The sequence below is a fragment of the Argentina anserina genome, chromosome 4, assembly GCF_933775445.1.
Source record: "Argentina anserina chromosome 4, drPotAnse1.1, whole genome shotgun sequence".
Lineage (NCBI taxonomy): Eukaryota > Viridiplantae > Streptophyta > Magnoliopsida > Rosales > Rosaceae > Argentina > Argentina anserina.
Genome location: NC_065875.1, coordinates 6,479,275 through 6,492,776, shown reverse-complemented (window position 1 = coordinate 6,492,776; position 13,502 = coordinate 6,479,275). Strand labels below are relative to the sequence as shown.

The 13,502-nt window shown below is 37.7% G+C and overlaps 3 protein-coding genes across 4 annotated transcripts; 2 read left to right on the top strand and 1 right to left on the bottom strand.

Moving 5' to 3' along the window:
• Positions 1-2,522: 2,522 nt before the first annotated feature.
• Positions 2,523-5,489, top strand: LOC126791281 (uncharacterized). Its single transcript, XM_050517714.1, has 3 exons — positions 2,523-2,715; positions 2,839-3,012; positions 5,092-5,489. The coding sequence occupies exons 1-3, from the start codon at positions 2,564-2,566 to the stop codon at positions 5,339-5,341; spliced, it is 576 nt and encodes a 191-aa protein (XP_050373671.1). The 5' UTR covers positions 2,523-2,563; the 3' UTR covers positions 5,342-5,489.
• A 161-nt stretch (positions 5,490-5,650) lies between these two features.
• Positions 5,651-6,303, top strand: LOC126791282 (uncharacterized). The gene is made up of 2 exons (XM_050517715.1): positions 5,651-5,845; positions 6,021-6,303. Exons 1-2 carry the CDS (start codon positions 5,682-5,684, stop codon positions 6,163-6,165), a joined length of 309 nt encoding a protein of 102 aa, XP_050373672.1. The 5' UTR covers positions 5,651-5,681; the 3' UTR covers positions 6,166-6,303.
• Positions 6,304-6,908: 605 nt separating this feature from the next.
• On the bottom strand, positions 6,909-11,680 carry LOC126791279 (nifU-like protein 3, chloroplastic). Of its 2 annotated transcripts, XR_007671806.1 has the most exons (5): positions 11,488-11,680; positions 11,272-11,389; positions 8,019-8,317; positions 7,649-7,904; positions 6,909-6,936 (listed from the first exon to the last, which is right to left on the bottom strand). XR_007671806.1 is itself a non-coding variant. In XM_050517712.1 (4 exons), exons 1-4 carry the CDS (start codon positions 11,584-11,586, stop codon positions 7,713-7,715), a joined length of 708 nt encoding a protein of 235 aa, XP_050373669.1. In that variant the 5' UTR covers positions 11,587-11,680; the 3' UTR covers positions 7,580-7,712. The 2 variants fall into 2 exon arrangements, 1 of the variants encoding a protein (XP_050373669.1); XM_050517712.1 differs by lacking the exon at positions 6,909-6,936 and having other exon boundaries at positions 7,580-7,904.
• Positions 11,681-13,502: the final 1,822 nt, after the last annotated feature.

The following is a 13,502-nucleotide window of genomic DNA, read 5'->3' as shown; positions in this document are numbered from 1 at the left end:
AACGTATTGTAGAAAGAGTAGTCGTACTCTCGTCTCCTAAATTCGTTAGGGAGCGCACGTACTCGACAGCGGCTAGCTATGATTCGTCCCGTTTTCGCTCTTTCAGCAGATACGAGTTTGCTTCTTTTGGTGACAATTCTTTAATGCAAGTTTCAATTCTTTGAATTTTTATTAATAATTACTTTTTATACATACAGTTTTTTTTTTTTTTTGAGAACGGTGTTATATGATTTTGGTCAAAATGGCTTTGTATTATTAAACCCCCATGTTTAACGTTCGAATCCCAACTTCTACCAGTTTGTGGCTAGCAATGTTTAAGGGGTTTCTCGGTTAGTGCTTCTATGATGTGGAGTTTAGCTTGTTCTTACTCATATTAGACTTGTAAAATGGAAAGGCTGGTTGGCGGTAACCAATGCTAGCAGCGGCATAGCCTTGTGATTGCGCTGGCTGCCAGACATGGAATAAATTGCATGGGATTAAAGATCACGGGGAAAGCTTTCAGGATTTTGTATTGGGAGGATGGTAGGCGGGGGATTTCGAACATCATCAATATGAGCAGGTTGATCTTTGTACGACAAAGTATGTGGTGCTTTTTGCGTCGAATTACAATTTGGGATCAAGAAGTTTGCTGGTGGAGATTGGTGCAACTCGAGGATTGTTGATCCTTGTGGAAAAGCTCGATGCATGGCAAGATCATTAAAAACGGCTTGTGGCGAGGATGCGCGCGATGATGATTCAATTAGCCACAATGACAGAGATGCTGGAGGTTTTGTAATTTGCGATCATCAAGCTAGATTTCTCTACTATAGCTTATACAGAAACAATGGTAGTTGATTCTAGTTGAAGCTTTCGCCTTATGAGTTGGCCTTCGTGCAGGTTTCTAGCTTGCATGGTACGTACGGTTTCCTAAACTTAGGGTTAAACTTTTCAAATGTCTTGATTATTGATCGTCTCAACAACAATAATGGCACTCCTTGCCGCATTTTTACCATCTTACAAGATATCGAACATCTTGCTGGCTTCTCTAAATTGGCTTGAAACAAATTTTTATGCCGGATGCACTAGCTTATCTCAAGCGTTCTTCAACTGTTGGTGCTTGGAATTGAAGCTTACCTCTCTCTACTCTAGAGACTATAATTTTGAGTTCCATAATTGAGGTTGTGTAATTGGCAAACTTCTTTTCCCTTATTGAAACGAAAACAATTTAATTAATGGATAGTTCTATTTGCACCTCTAAAATAATTAAGTGTACCTTTGTAAGAGGGGGTTTTGACCAAACCTGTACGGCATGATTATTAGTGAGGCTGGCCATTTCAATCCTCTTCGTCTGAGTAAGATGAAACTAGGCCCAACAAACCTCAAAGGACAAGGAGGCCTATGAAGCTTGTTGTTGTTTATTCCCGACAGCTCCTTGCATATTCACAACATTGAATTAAATCGTCTAAAAAAGCTTGGCAAGATGTGTGCGGTGTGGGAGATGGAAAAACATGATTGTAGTGAAGAAGAGTTTCTAAGGCAGTCATGAAGCTTGGGTTGTAATTGATAAGGTATTGGATTAGAGATGGGTTATTGGGACATGTAGTGGGGAATTGATTGAGTTGTTTCATGGCTTGTCTATGGCTTTTGGGTTGAATATGGATCAGTTTAGGGATCTTTCTGAGAAAGGACTTGGCTGGGAATCATGGTTTCTATGTTTTAGAATAGGAGAGCTTGGTGGCTTCTTGGTGTTAGCCTTTGTGTTTTCTTCCCCCCTCACAACAACTATAACTCTCAATTTATAGTGGTGGTGGCTTAGGTTGGCTTATATGAATCCTTTGGTCTCTTTTCTAGGATTCATATTGTTGTGTTTGCTGCAAGATTCATGTTGGGAATATTATTGCAGGATTTTGCTGCAATTGTTGCTAGGATTGAGTCTTTTTATGAGAGAGAATCCTATGTTTGAGTTTTGCTATTTTGTTTGGTTTTAAAGTTTTGAGCTAGTTTGGGTATTTTTTTGGGCTTTCTCTCTTCTTCATTGGCCCATAATTAGAATTGGGTTTAAGTATAAATTTTGGTCTCCAAATTCCAAAATTACCGACAAGCCAAAAACTAAGAATGAGTCTCATATATTTATGTTACCTTCTACACCACACTCATTCTTACAAGCCTCAAATGCTTGATTGTGGTCAGGGTCCACATGCATGGCGTGATAATTACGACATTATTCGCTTATTGGACTCGAGATATGAATTGGGTCTCTTAACCAAATTTTTAGGCATCAACAACTTTCATTGCTTATTACACCTCCAAAATTGCTGTGAGTTGAAAAATCAATTTAAAAAAATTGAGGTGCATTTAGCTATTGGTGCAAATGATGTTTCAAATCAAAATAATTGATGCATAAACGACCATTTGAGTTTTGACCGTGTTGACAATGTGAGCCAAAATATGTGTCAATCTTCTTTACTTGCCAGGCCATTAATATCACGCCACGTGGTTTTGCTGGAATCATGGAAATGGATGAACACCTCTAGCAGCAAAAAGAGAAACAACTGACAATTAACAGCCCAGAAAACAAGTAATTATGTCTGTCGCCTCATCCCAGCAAAGCTTTCTTGCAAACGCTCTCATTCCTCAGACCCACAAACCCAAAACTAAGTTCTTCACTGCACCAAACACTATCTCATGCAAAAGAAGCTCCTCATCAGATGATGATCATCAGAAAGGCCTTTACAGGTACTTGCACGCTAGAATTGGTTTGCTTTACTAAACTGGGTTTTTGTTTTCAAAGCTTGATTCTTATTCTAGTTACTGTTTAGTTTGATGTGAATTTTTGTTATGTGTTGATATATTTCCCAGAAAGAAAGAGAACCAATTTGCAAAGCTGGCAATGGTGACATTGGCAGCTGGTGTGTTGACTCTAGGCTCTGTTGATGATGCTTCAGCTGCCAAGAGTGGGGGTAGAGTTGGCGGTCAGGCGTTTCGGTCTTCGGCACCTCGGTCTTCCTCCCCTAGGATCAATAACAATTCCAGGTAATCTGATACTATACAAGTTTATTTTGGAAATTAGTGATTTAGCTGGGCCAAATGGTTGTGATGATCAACAGGTATATGCCTAGTATTGGTTGTACAAACTATTGCCAAGTGATAATTATTATTACTGCTATAGGCTTTGAGCTATCAACTAGCTATTTAGAGATGAGAGCTTCATTTTTCTGAGTTAGAAAATGGGTGTCCTAAAGCAATCTCCTTTTTTGTAACATATATTTTGTTTTCATAATTAGATGTTGATCCACTAACTTCCATTTATGCCTAATTGCCTATTATCCTGTTTCTAATCTAATAAAGGTTTCTTATACTTTCTCCCAGACATTAGGAAACAAGTTCTAATATTGATAAGCTGTGATAAGCATGGTTCTTATAATATTGTGAAACGAGACTTTAGGTGAAACAAATCTAATATGATTTTTATACTTGGTGGTCTACAAATTCTAAAGAGTTCGATAAGCTGTGAAACTTATTTCTTTGCTACTAGAGAATCTAATGGTAACTTTAGGCTTCACTGTGGCAACTGCATTTTCTCTTTTGAAAATTTATCCCTGTATGGGAAGACAATGCTCTTGAACTTTTCAAGTTCAAGGTTCGGTAATTCAAGTTGACTTACTGAAAATTTTATCACTGTTGAAGTACTGAGGTCAACCTTTTCTGGTCATCAACGAATAATAAGATGGGTTTTGTTTTAGCAATCACCTTGGGTTTCAATCAGTGGCTCTATTACAGTACTACCCTCAGAGGATCAACATTGTTGAATTATACTGTTTTATTGAGCAGTTGACGTTTGATGTTCAGTCATTATCTAAAATTGTTACCAACTTAAATTTAACCTCCAGCTCTCATCCGCTGCATTCTCATAGTTGAAGATCATTGGTGGTGTGTGAGAGTTGTATGTATGCCTGCTCTAAATGAGAAAAGTGTCTGGAAAAATTAATGTTAGCTGACCAGGTATTGTTAGATGCTAATCGATTGGTTAACATTTAGAGCTTCAATGCTTCACAAAGACACTCAGCTCTTGAAGGACAATAGAAATTAAAGTTACAGACCCTTTTCAAATGTTGTATAGCTAGTACATTATTTTATTTCTCCTAAGAGCTGTATCTTCACATAAATTACTTGAGTTCTGGGAACTACATAAGAACTTAACGTCAATGTTATGAATGTCTTTCAAAACCACTGGCATTTACAATTTTGCACTGACTTTGGAAATCAGTGATTCATTAGTGTTTATAGTTTGCCATTAATTTGGCACTGGATTTTAAGTCTTCTGAAACATAAGTTACTTACAAATTATATATCAGCTAGGTAGATGTGAAACAAATTCTTCTGTCAAAGATTCTGGACCCTGACTGTCACAAATATAATTGACTTGAATTAAAATGGTCCTACACCAGAAGGAATTGCTCTTGAAATTTTCACAGCTCTTAATTCAAATTGGCGTTTGGGAGATCTTTCTTCTTCACTCCTAGTTGAGAGAAGGGATCAACTTGAGAACTGAGGGCTTCCTTTTCAGGTTCAAGGAGAGAATCAGATAGGTGTAATTTGCGACAGTCAATTTGGTTTTCAGTTAATAATATAATTACCCTAAGCTGGCTTGTAAGGGTTCTTAAGCACATATACGATCATTGTCTGACATGATATCGAACCTTTTGTTTGACAATTCATTTCCATCTGCTGCATTAATATGCGTATTGTACAATCTAGGCGGTATCTGCCATTTATATGTTTTTTATAATTTGAACGACGGACTTGACTGCTTATATGCTTGCTTGTATATTTTGTCAGACTGCTAAGCCATTTTTTTTACCACTGAGTAGAGGTAGTTAGGGCATAATGCTGATTATCTGAAGAAAGTTCCATACACCTTGGTTCTAAAAATGTTCAGTAACATAACGGGGAGGCCATAAATATGATTAAAGAGGACTTGCATCTACAATCTTGGGATGTATCAGACTTTCATATTCTCACAGCGATGAATTAAATCAACCATTTTATGCAATATGAATGTAAATCAATATTTTTGACTTCCCTTTGTAATGGTTTATGTTTCTTTTGTAGGACCAATATATACATCAATCCTCCTGTTGCTCCGCCATTAGTCGGTGGTTATGGGTATGGTTATGGATCACCATACTATGGTGGGTGGGGTTGGTCACCATTTTCATTTTTCGCCCCAGGTCCTAGTGTTGCTATTGGCATTGGTGGTGGCTTCCAACTGTTCGCTATAGCTGTGTTTCTTGGTGCCATTGCTGCTGTGGCAAGGAGATTCAATGCTTCAAGAGATGAAGAAGATGATGATTACTATTAATAGAACTTATGTTGTTACCAAGTGAGCAGGATATGTTGTACTTTAGCGGCTACTAGACATTTTGAGTAGCCATCCTGCTGGTAAATATAGTAGCATCTTGTAATCTTGATTTCCCACGGTTATTAATGTAACATAATTATGTGTATACTGCAAGTCATAAACTTTAGACTCTTTACAACTTAAGGTACAAGTCGCCGAAGAAGTCTGACCAAATAGTGATCCCAAAAACATCTTCCATTATTGTGTGCGAGAGGCGACCTCAAGTCATAAACCTTCGTTTGGCAATGTGCGAGTGAGGGGCATCTCTAGGCTTTGCAGGAATGGCACGACTCAAATTGGTATGGAAGGGGACTCAAAGCTCCTTATAGATTTCATCATGGAGAAGTGTCAATTGTGGCAATCTGGAGAGGGCTTTCACTATTACCAACATTTCCCAAACATTTCATCACGAAAGCTTGTTTCTTGCAGATTCCTTACCCTGGGGCATTTCATCACCAATCTGAGGTTTGGGATTATGACCTTGAAACCTTCCCTCTGGGGCTAGACAAGCTTCCATTTTGATATTTTTAGACCATCCACTTTGGGATAAACTATGTTTAACATGGTGAATGAAGGGCGTGAAGAAATCAAGCGATGTGACTACTGAATTTATATATATTGCTTTCTCAATGTGTAACAGGTACAGCTTTGATTATTCAGTGGTTCACAAAATCAAACAGAACTTGGAGAATCAAGTTCTTCCGCCTTCAGTTATAAAACCCTCTCAAGGGTATACTAGTTTTTATGAACTGTTCTACCTTTTGCTCAAGGAGGAAGATGTTTGATGGCAAATTGGCAATTGATATTCAAGTGTAGATCAGTATACTTCTACAAAAAGAAAATGTCCCAAACATTTTCTCTGGATCACAAATTTACAGTACATTCACATTTGACGCCATTCATCATTCTAGCTAGTGTGTGCACAACCAGTGGCGGATCTTAAACGGTGTTTAGGGGATGCTTGATCTAGAATTGTAATTTATGGAGGATTTGAAATTTGGCCGAAGGCAAAAATTGTTTTTGACAATGTACTCAAAATACTATGTGATTCACTTTTGAACTGATTGTTTTACATTATCTGCATCAAAATACCTCCAAACATATGTAACCGAGGGTGAATGGAAAGCAAACGTAGAAAGCCAGAAATCCCAAATGGGAAAATCCCCAATTCAATCATGACATTCAGTGCTCACTAGAGGAGTGGAGATCGTGAAGTTAATCACTCTAATTTAAGAATTAGGCTTTAGTTTTTAGGGTTAGAGATTTAATTTTATAGAGAAAAAGAAAGGAGAAGAAGACACAAGAGATAAAAAGAAAAAAAAATTGGTGTTCCGTGTGAGATTAGAGATGTTGGTGTGGGAGGAAATTGGGTGTGGGTGTGTATGTATAAGTGTTGGTGGAGGGATTCAGTGTAGGAAAGAGTATGGGATGCTAGTCTTAATTAAAAAAAATTAATACCAATTTTTTTTGTCTTTCTAATTGACTTGGGGATGCTTGAGCATCCCTAAGCTTGTAATAAGATCCGCCGGTGCACAACCACGATACCAGGTTTTCTCCTGTAAGGAATGAGGCTGAAATTCAGTAACTGACATGACAACAGCTGGTGGAGCAGTTAATCATAATTTGACGATGTATTTTCCGATCTCCAAGATATCCATGATTCCACCACAAAGAAAAAATAGAAACAAATGAGGAAAGAGAACTTGTACAAAAAAGAATGAATCAAATTAGCTGAGGACACACTAAATGATTGATAAGATATTGAAAACCAACTAATCATTTGGTGAGAGGGTACCGTATATTTTATCTTTCTCCCCAGGTCCTAGTGTATGTTGGCATTGGTGTTGGCTTCCAACTTTTAACTGGTGTTGTGTTTCTTGCAGCCATTGCTGCCGTTGCAAGGAGGTTCAACAGATCACGAGACAGAGGATGATGATTACTATTACCAAAGTTTAATTTACCGATATGTAAAATTAACAGTTATATCCTCAGGGTACAAGACATTGAGCAGCCATCCTGTTCTACTATCTTTTTCTTTTTCTAAGAATCATCCCGTTCTACTATAGAATAGCATTATGTAATAATATTCTATGGTTTCTGTTGTAGCATGTTCAAACTGTACGTTAAAGTGAGACTTTGGTTTCTTTACAGCCAATTTCAAGTCTTCATAACATTGACCAAATAAAAAGACATGGTATCTTGTTTGTATGTTATAAAGAAGCTACTTACCATATGTACTATATTCAGGTTTCGATGTTAAACTCGCACCTTTAAGAAATGTTCTGAACAATTCACCCATCTCTGCATCACAAATTCACAATAAATTTTTAGATCATTCTATCAGCTGCACAGCTGCTATTACAGGTATTTTTTCTCTCAATTTCTGAGTTAGAGCAACACGAACTGTCATGACCCCAGCTGCTGGTCCACTTAACCGAACTTTAACAATGTAGTCTTGGATCTCTACAAGCTCCAGAATTCCACCACCTGTGCCAGCCAGATATGGCCTAATCTCAGCAAGAAGCTGAAAAGATGGAAGCTGGACATTAGCTTTGAACCAAACATTTGCACTGAGTCTGTGAACAAGATTTAGATATTTTACATGTTAGGATTTGTAAGATTTGAAAATAAGTTTAACCTTTTCGACATTTTCCTCATTCAACTCGAGGCCCGTCTCAGTGTCCAAAATTTGCTCCACTTCCAAAATCTCTGGTATCTTATCACGCAGGCGAGTTTCAATTCCCATCTTTAGTGTCATCGTCGAGCTTGGGCATGATCCACAAGCTCCTTCTAGTTTTAATACCACTACAAGTCCATCTATTTCATGTAGTGCCACATTTCCGCCATCTGCCATCAAACTAGGTCGTACTTCGTCCAAGACTTTCTCCACATTTTCTTCAGTCAAAGGAAGGACACAGCTTGGTGAAACAACATGCCCTGTATAATGAGGACTTAAGTACATCTCAATATGGAAAAGAGGATTAGACTTCTACAGTAATTTAATGGCAGATTGATTTACCTGATCATTCCCACATACTATAAATCTATCCATGTTCTTTCCTATGAGAGTTTCCCATTTCCTTAAAAAAACTCATCTCACTATGCATCAGTTAATGAGAACTGAAAAGAAGTCTCAATAGAATCACCATTCTAATTAAATGAATATTTGCAGTAAATAGGTTGCATTTAGAATATAAGACGAAAAATGAGTTCTTAGAAATTTCAACCTTACCAATATTGATTTCAACCTTACCAATATAAGATCAATATTGGTAAGGTTGAAATTTTGAGAATTTCATATAATTCAATTTTGGGATGTGTAAGGTTGCGTTTAATGTTTCTGATGTTGCCAAGGTTGACAATTTGAGAATGTCATCTAATTCAATCTTGGCATACTGTTCTCATGGATGTGCTTTCAATCTAGTTTCTCATAATAATAACTTGGTCTGAACCTCACGACTGCAAAAAAAGGCCATTACCCTTATGGCTGTACCCTTCTCTGCTCCATCCAATCCACTGTCAGTAACCTCAATGAACTCATTGGCTGATGATATCGTTTTATAGGTACCCTGGCTAAGAAAGGTTATATCTGATCCCAACCTATTGCAGCAAAATCGGTCAATTTCTTTATCTACCTCATTCATTCATTTCAAGCATCTCCACAGGTAACATTCGCCTACTTATTAATAATTTGAATCCTATGAAATCTAAATGCAGCCCCTTAATCATGAATGAAGCACCGGTATATGAAGAAATTAGGTAGAGAAAAAACACTGGGCTATACATGGATCAAGTACAAACATTAGGGAACAAATAGAAGTTTGACACAAATATATACATTAGGCAGCATTTAAACTCATAAATTGTAGAGGAAATCATCATTTGATTTGCATTCTGATTCTCTGAACCTGTATTACTTACACTCATGAAATGAAAATCACAGGAATCCCCCAATAAAGGTTCTAGTGGACACATCTGACATCAGTAGACTGTAAGAAAGGAGACATAAGGTGGTTGTTTCAATTGTGACAGTTAGTACAAGCGATGACATTGTTGTTAGAGTCTATTGCTAATCATTGCGTTTTCAACTATTTCTTCCCTATTTATATTTCTAGGTGAGGGGGAAGCGAATTTGCCTACCACCATAATTTGCCCACTTTGATGCCCACCCTATTATCCTACTAACATCTGTCCATTTTTTCAACTAGGATATAACAATATACATATACAATAAGAAATCACAATTTTTTCTAACATTAATATTTTATATTAATTCATACTTGAACCTAACCACAACTATACACCTCAGTGACCTCACCCTGCAACTTCTATTCTCAGGCACGCCGGCCACTCCCTCCAAAACCCAGGTCCCTCAAACATTCTCACCCCAATGCATCACCTATTAGTCTATTACTTCTCCTCTAGGCAGTAACGAGGACCCATTGAAATAGATTGCCGAAATTCAAGACCAACAAAACCACTCAAGCATTATAAAATCATCAACTCCACCCCATGACCTTCTCATCTCTGGTCCTCTCTTTGTTTCTCTTCAGCTATCGAATCCTCCGCTGCATCAAAACCTCTCCCCAACCCATCAAGTTCTTCGACTGGAGTTAACTATCAATTTCCCCTCTTGAAAGCCCCCAATGAAAATTGAATTCTTCTTCCATGTTGTTTATTCTAAACTTTGCAAAACTAACCCAGTAGAGTTTCGGAAATACTTTTGGCCGGCAAAGCCGATAACCGATGGTGCGATCTTACCAGCTCCGGATGATTCTTCATTTTACTTTCAAAAGCATTTTCTGATTTATTAGTATGATCTTTAATGAAAGAATTACTTTAATGTTAATTGATAAACTATGGTTGAAAACAATGGCTATGGTTAGAAAAATGACATATGTCAGTAGGATAAGAAGGTGGGCATATTAGTGGGCAAAATTGGGTGGTCGGCAAATTTGCTTCCAGGTGAGGGTGACTTTAGAGAATGTCAACTTCTGGTTCCACATTGACATATCAAGTCCTCTCCCTGCTAACTCCTTAGTAGTTCCTTACACTGATATCTTAGCCTGAACATTCTCATCAAAATTGACATAAAAGACCCTAGGGGCTTACCTGTTAGTTTTGTGTTCATCCATCTGATACATTTTCATCTACCTCACTGAAACTGCTGGCTAATGTTATGAGATACCTGGATTTCCTGGACAACGTATGCTTCCATGCAGGTCAGGCAAACCAATTGAAATTATATTGGTGGAAAAAATCCATCTACCTCTTCTATTCATCCTAACCATGTCTTGTTCGAGCTCTTACTAAGATTGATGCCATCAAATCCAAAATGCAGCCTTGAACAGATATTAAAGCTCTAATATCATGTTTCATGTTGTATCACATCAACCAAGCCTTTACGATTCTTTTTTTTTCCTCCGTAAATGTTCTCAAGGTTTTATACAAGATGCTCTTTCAATTACTTCTGAGTTCTGAAGAATCTTAAATTCTTATATGAAATCAAATAAAAATCCAATCACAGTTTGCTATTCACGGCAGCTTGAGAAGGAATCTTCTAAGGATCTACCATCATCAAAATGTTCTTTGTAAACAGACTAAGTCCATTATAGTTAGCACTGGCATAGCTGAACTGTATGGTGACATAAAGCTCGCAAACTTTTTACAATTATAAATTTATAATACAATCAGATTACAAAAAATTTCAACATTTTAGAAAATGAAAACAATATCAAATTCAACAAACTAAACAATTGACTCAAATCAGTGCAGAGTGCAATTCTCTCATTACTCATAGTTAAAGTACTTTGCTATTGGACAAACACAGCAGAAAACCACAGTAGTACCATTTGCATAGATGACTAAGAATAAAGGAAACATGAAAATACCTGGTTGTTTTCTTCGAGCAGTTTTGCAGTAAAACCCAGTAAATTGTGTGCTACAGAACCGACCTCTGAGAAAAGATGTTTGCTTTGACGAAAACCCACTGGCATCTACAATCGAGTTCTACACACAAGAAAGAAAAAAAAACCCATAATTTATAATTTTAAGAGACATCGTACATTAAGAGAATGAATCAATGGAACTGAGGAATGAGTATCAACCTTGAAGGGTGATAACTGCGAAGTTGAAGTTCTTTCTGATGATGGGTTGAACAGAGCGGTGGGAGTTTGTGTCGTGTTTGGTGAGAACGAACCCACCATTGAATTGAGACAACTGGAAGTTTTCTTCTTCTGAACCTGTTTTCTGGTTAATGATAGACCAAGTGATGGTGGGAAACTGGGTAATATTGATAGAGGGAACCACTCTCTGATTGGCTACCAATAAGTCTGACTACAACAGAACATACTATTCTGTGGATAGAAAGAAATGTCTCGCGCTAGCAAAAAAAGAACAAAACAAAACAACAACCAGGACTCAGAGAGGTAGCCTAGCGACCAACCCATGAACTCAAACAAAATGCAAGGCAAAGTTTGGAAAATCGACATTGGTTGAACCCCGATGGTCTATGTTAATATCGATATATTTCTCTCCAAATATCTATTTTTTGAGCCATTGGATTATAACGGTGTCAAGATCCTTTTACAGATATGTTATCACCACTATCATATGCTGCTGCAAATCAGTTTTCATGGATACTACTACTGATCAAGTAGCGGAAAACAATTATGTCCATAACGAGGGAATATAACTCATCATAGTCAATACTAGGATAATGAGACAATCTTTACACCATAAGTCCTGCAAATATCGCATAATTTCATCTTTCTAATTACACTTACGAACAATGACTAACATAACAAGTCTAGTTCAGCCTGTATTAATTCCTTCCACTTCAGTCAAGTTTCTCAACGTTGATACTTTACAACGGAAGAGCATAAGCGAATACATCATCAATCATGAGAAAACAATCCATTAAACACACACACGTGCTTATACGATCAATTGAGAGATTTATTTTGTTCTCGAACATCAACAAAAGAAGTTTGTAGCGTTCCACAGAAACTTAGTTGATAGACATGTTTAGAAAATATCTCTTGTCTCTTGATGATGGACAAAATACTTATGCCTACGCACCTCGCTTCTTTCTGGTTTTATTCCAGAGAATTTGATGGTCTTCTCCTCATCTAGGTAGGAGCCAAGACCGAAGCTATGACCCTTACTAGTCCATCTTTGCGTTTGACGTCCTTGTTTTGTGGTGCAATATCACGGGCGCCGACAACACCACAGCGTACGATGATGCCATTGCCGGCTTCCTTCCCACTGTCAGGGATGGTGCCAACGGTGCTAGGACCAGGTCATATGAAATTCTCCCATATTCTGAGAGTTCCAACCTTACCGGCACACCACAACATTTATGTGCGATCTCATCACTTTCGCAATATCGGTAAAGTCATTGAGCATCAAATCTTTGACATCTGGAGGTCGATAATGCGTTGCACTTTTGCTCACTTTGAGTAGTGCGGGATCTTAATGAGACATGGTGTCACACCATGTCAATTCTTGGCGTTAAAACCGGAATGAGAGCATTCCATATCTCCCCTAATGACGGGAAGTATGTCTCATTAAAGTGACCGTTTGCTAATATCGTAGGATAGAGATCCACTGTTGTAGATTGGAAATAGCGAACAAGTGTTAGTGATTCATAAATCATAACCAACCAAAATACTTAAGCAATTCAAGTATACCCGTTGAGATTACTACAATAGAGGCACATAAACAACTTAACCAAGTAGGTGTTAGTGAAAAGAACATTGGGATCGTATCCAGTAATGATCTGGTACGCACTAAATGCTTGGCAAGTTGTGGGTCTGAAACGACTAAGTGTCACTGTATGCAACATCATTACATATCCACATGCAAAGACCGGTAGGTTAGTACCCATAACCAAGTCTGAGCTCTATTGGATCGTACTATGAATGAACATGAGGAATTATATGTTCAACGACGATCCCAGAAGATATGCAAAGTGAGTCATCAAAGATTTTTGAGGTGAACTCTCCAATGGTATCCAATCAAAAAGAGTAGAAAGGATGGAATGGTGGTGAACCCTTAATTTGATGAACTTAGCTAAAGTTAGCAAATGCAGCGTTCCTTGTAGAGAGCAAAGCGACGTGTG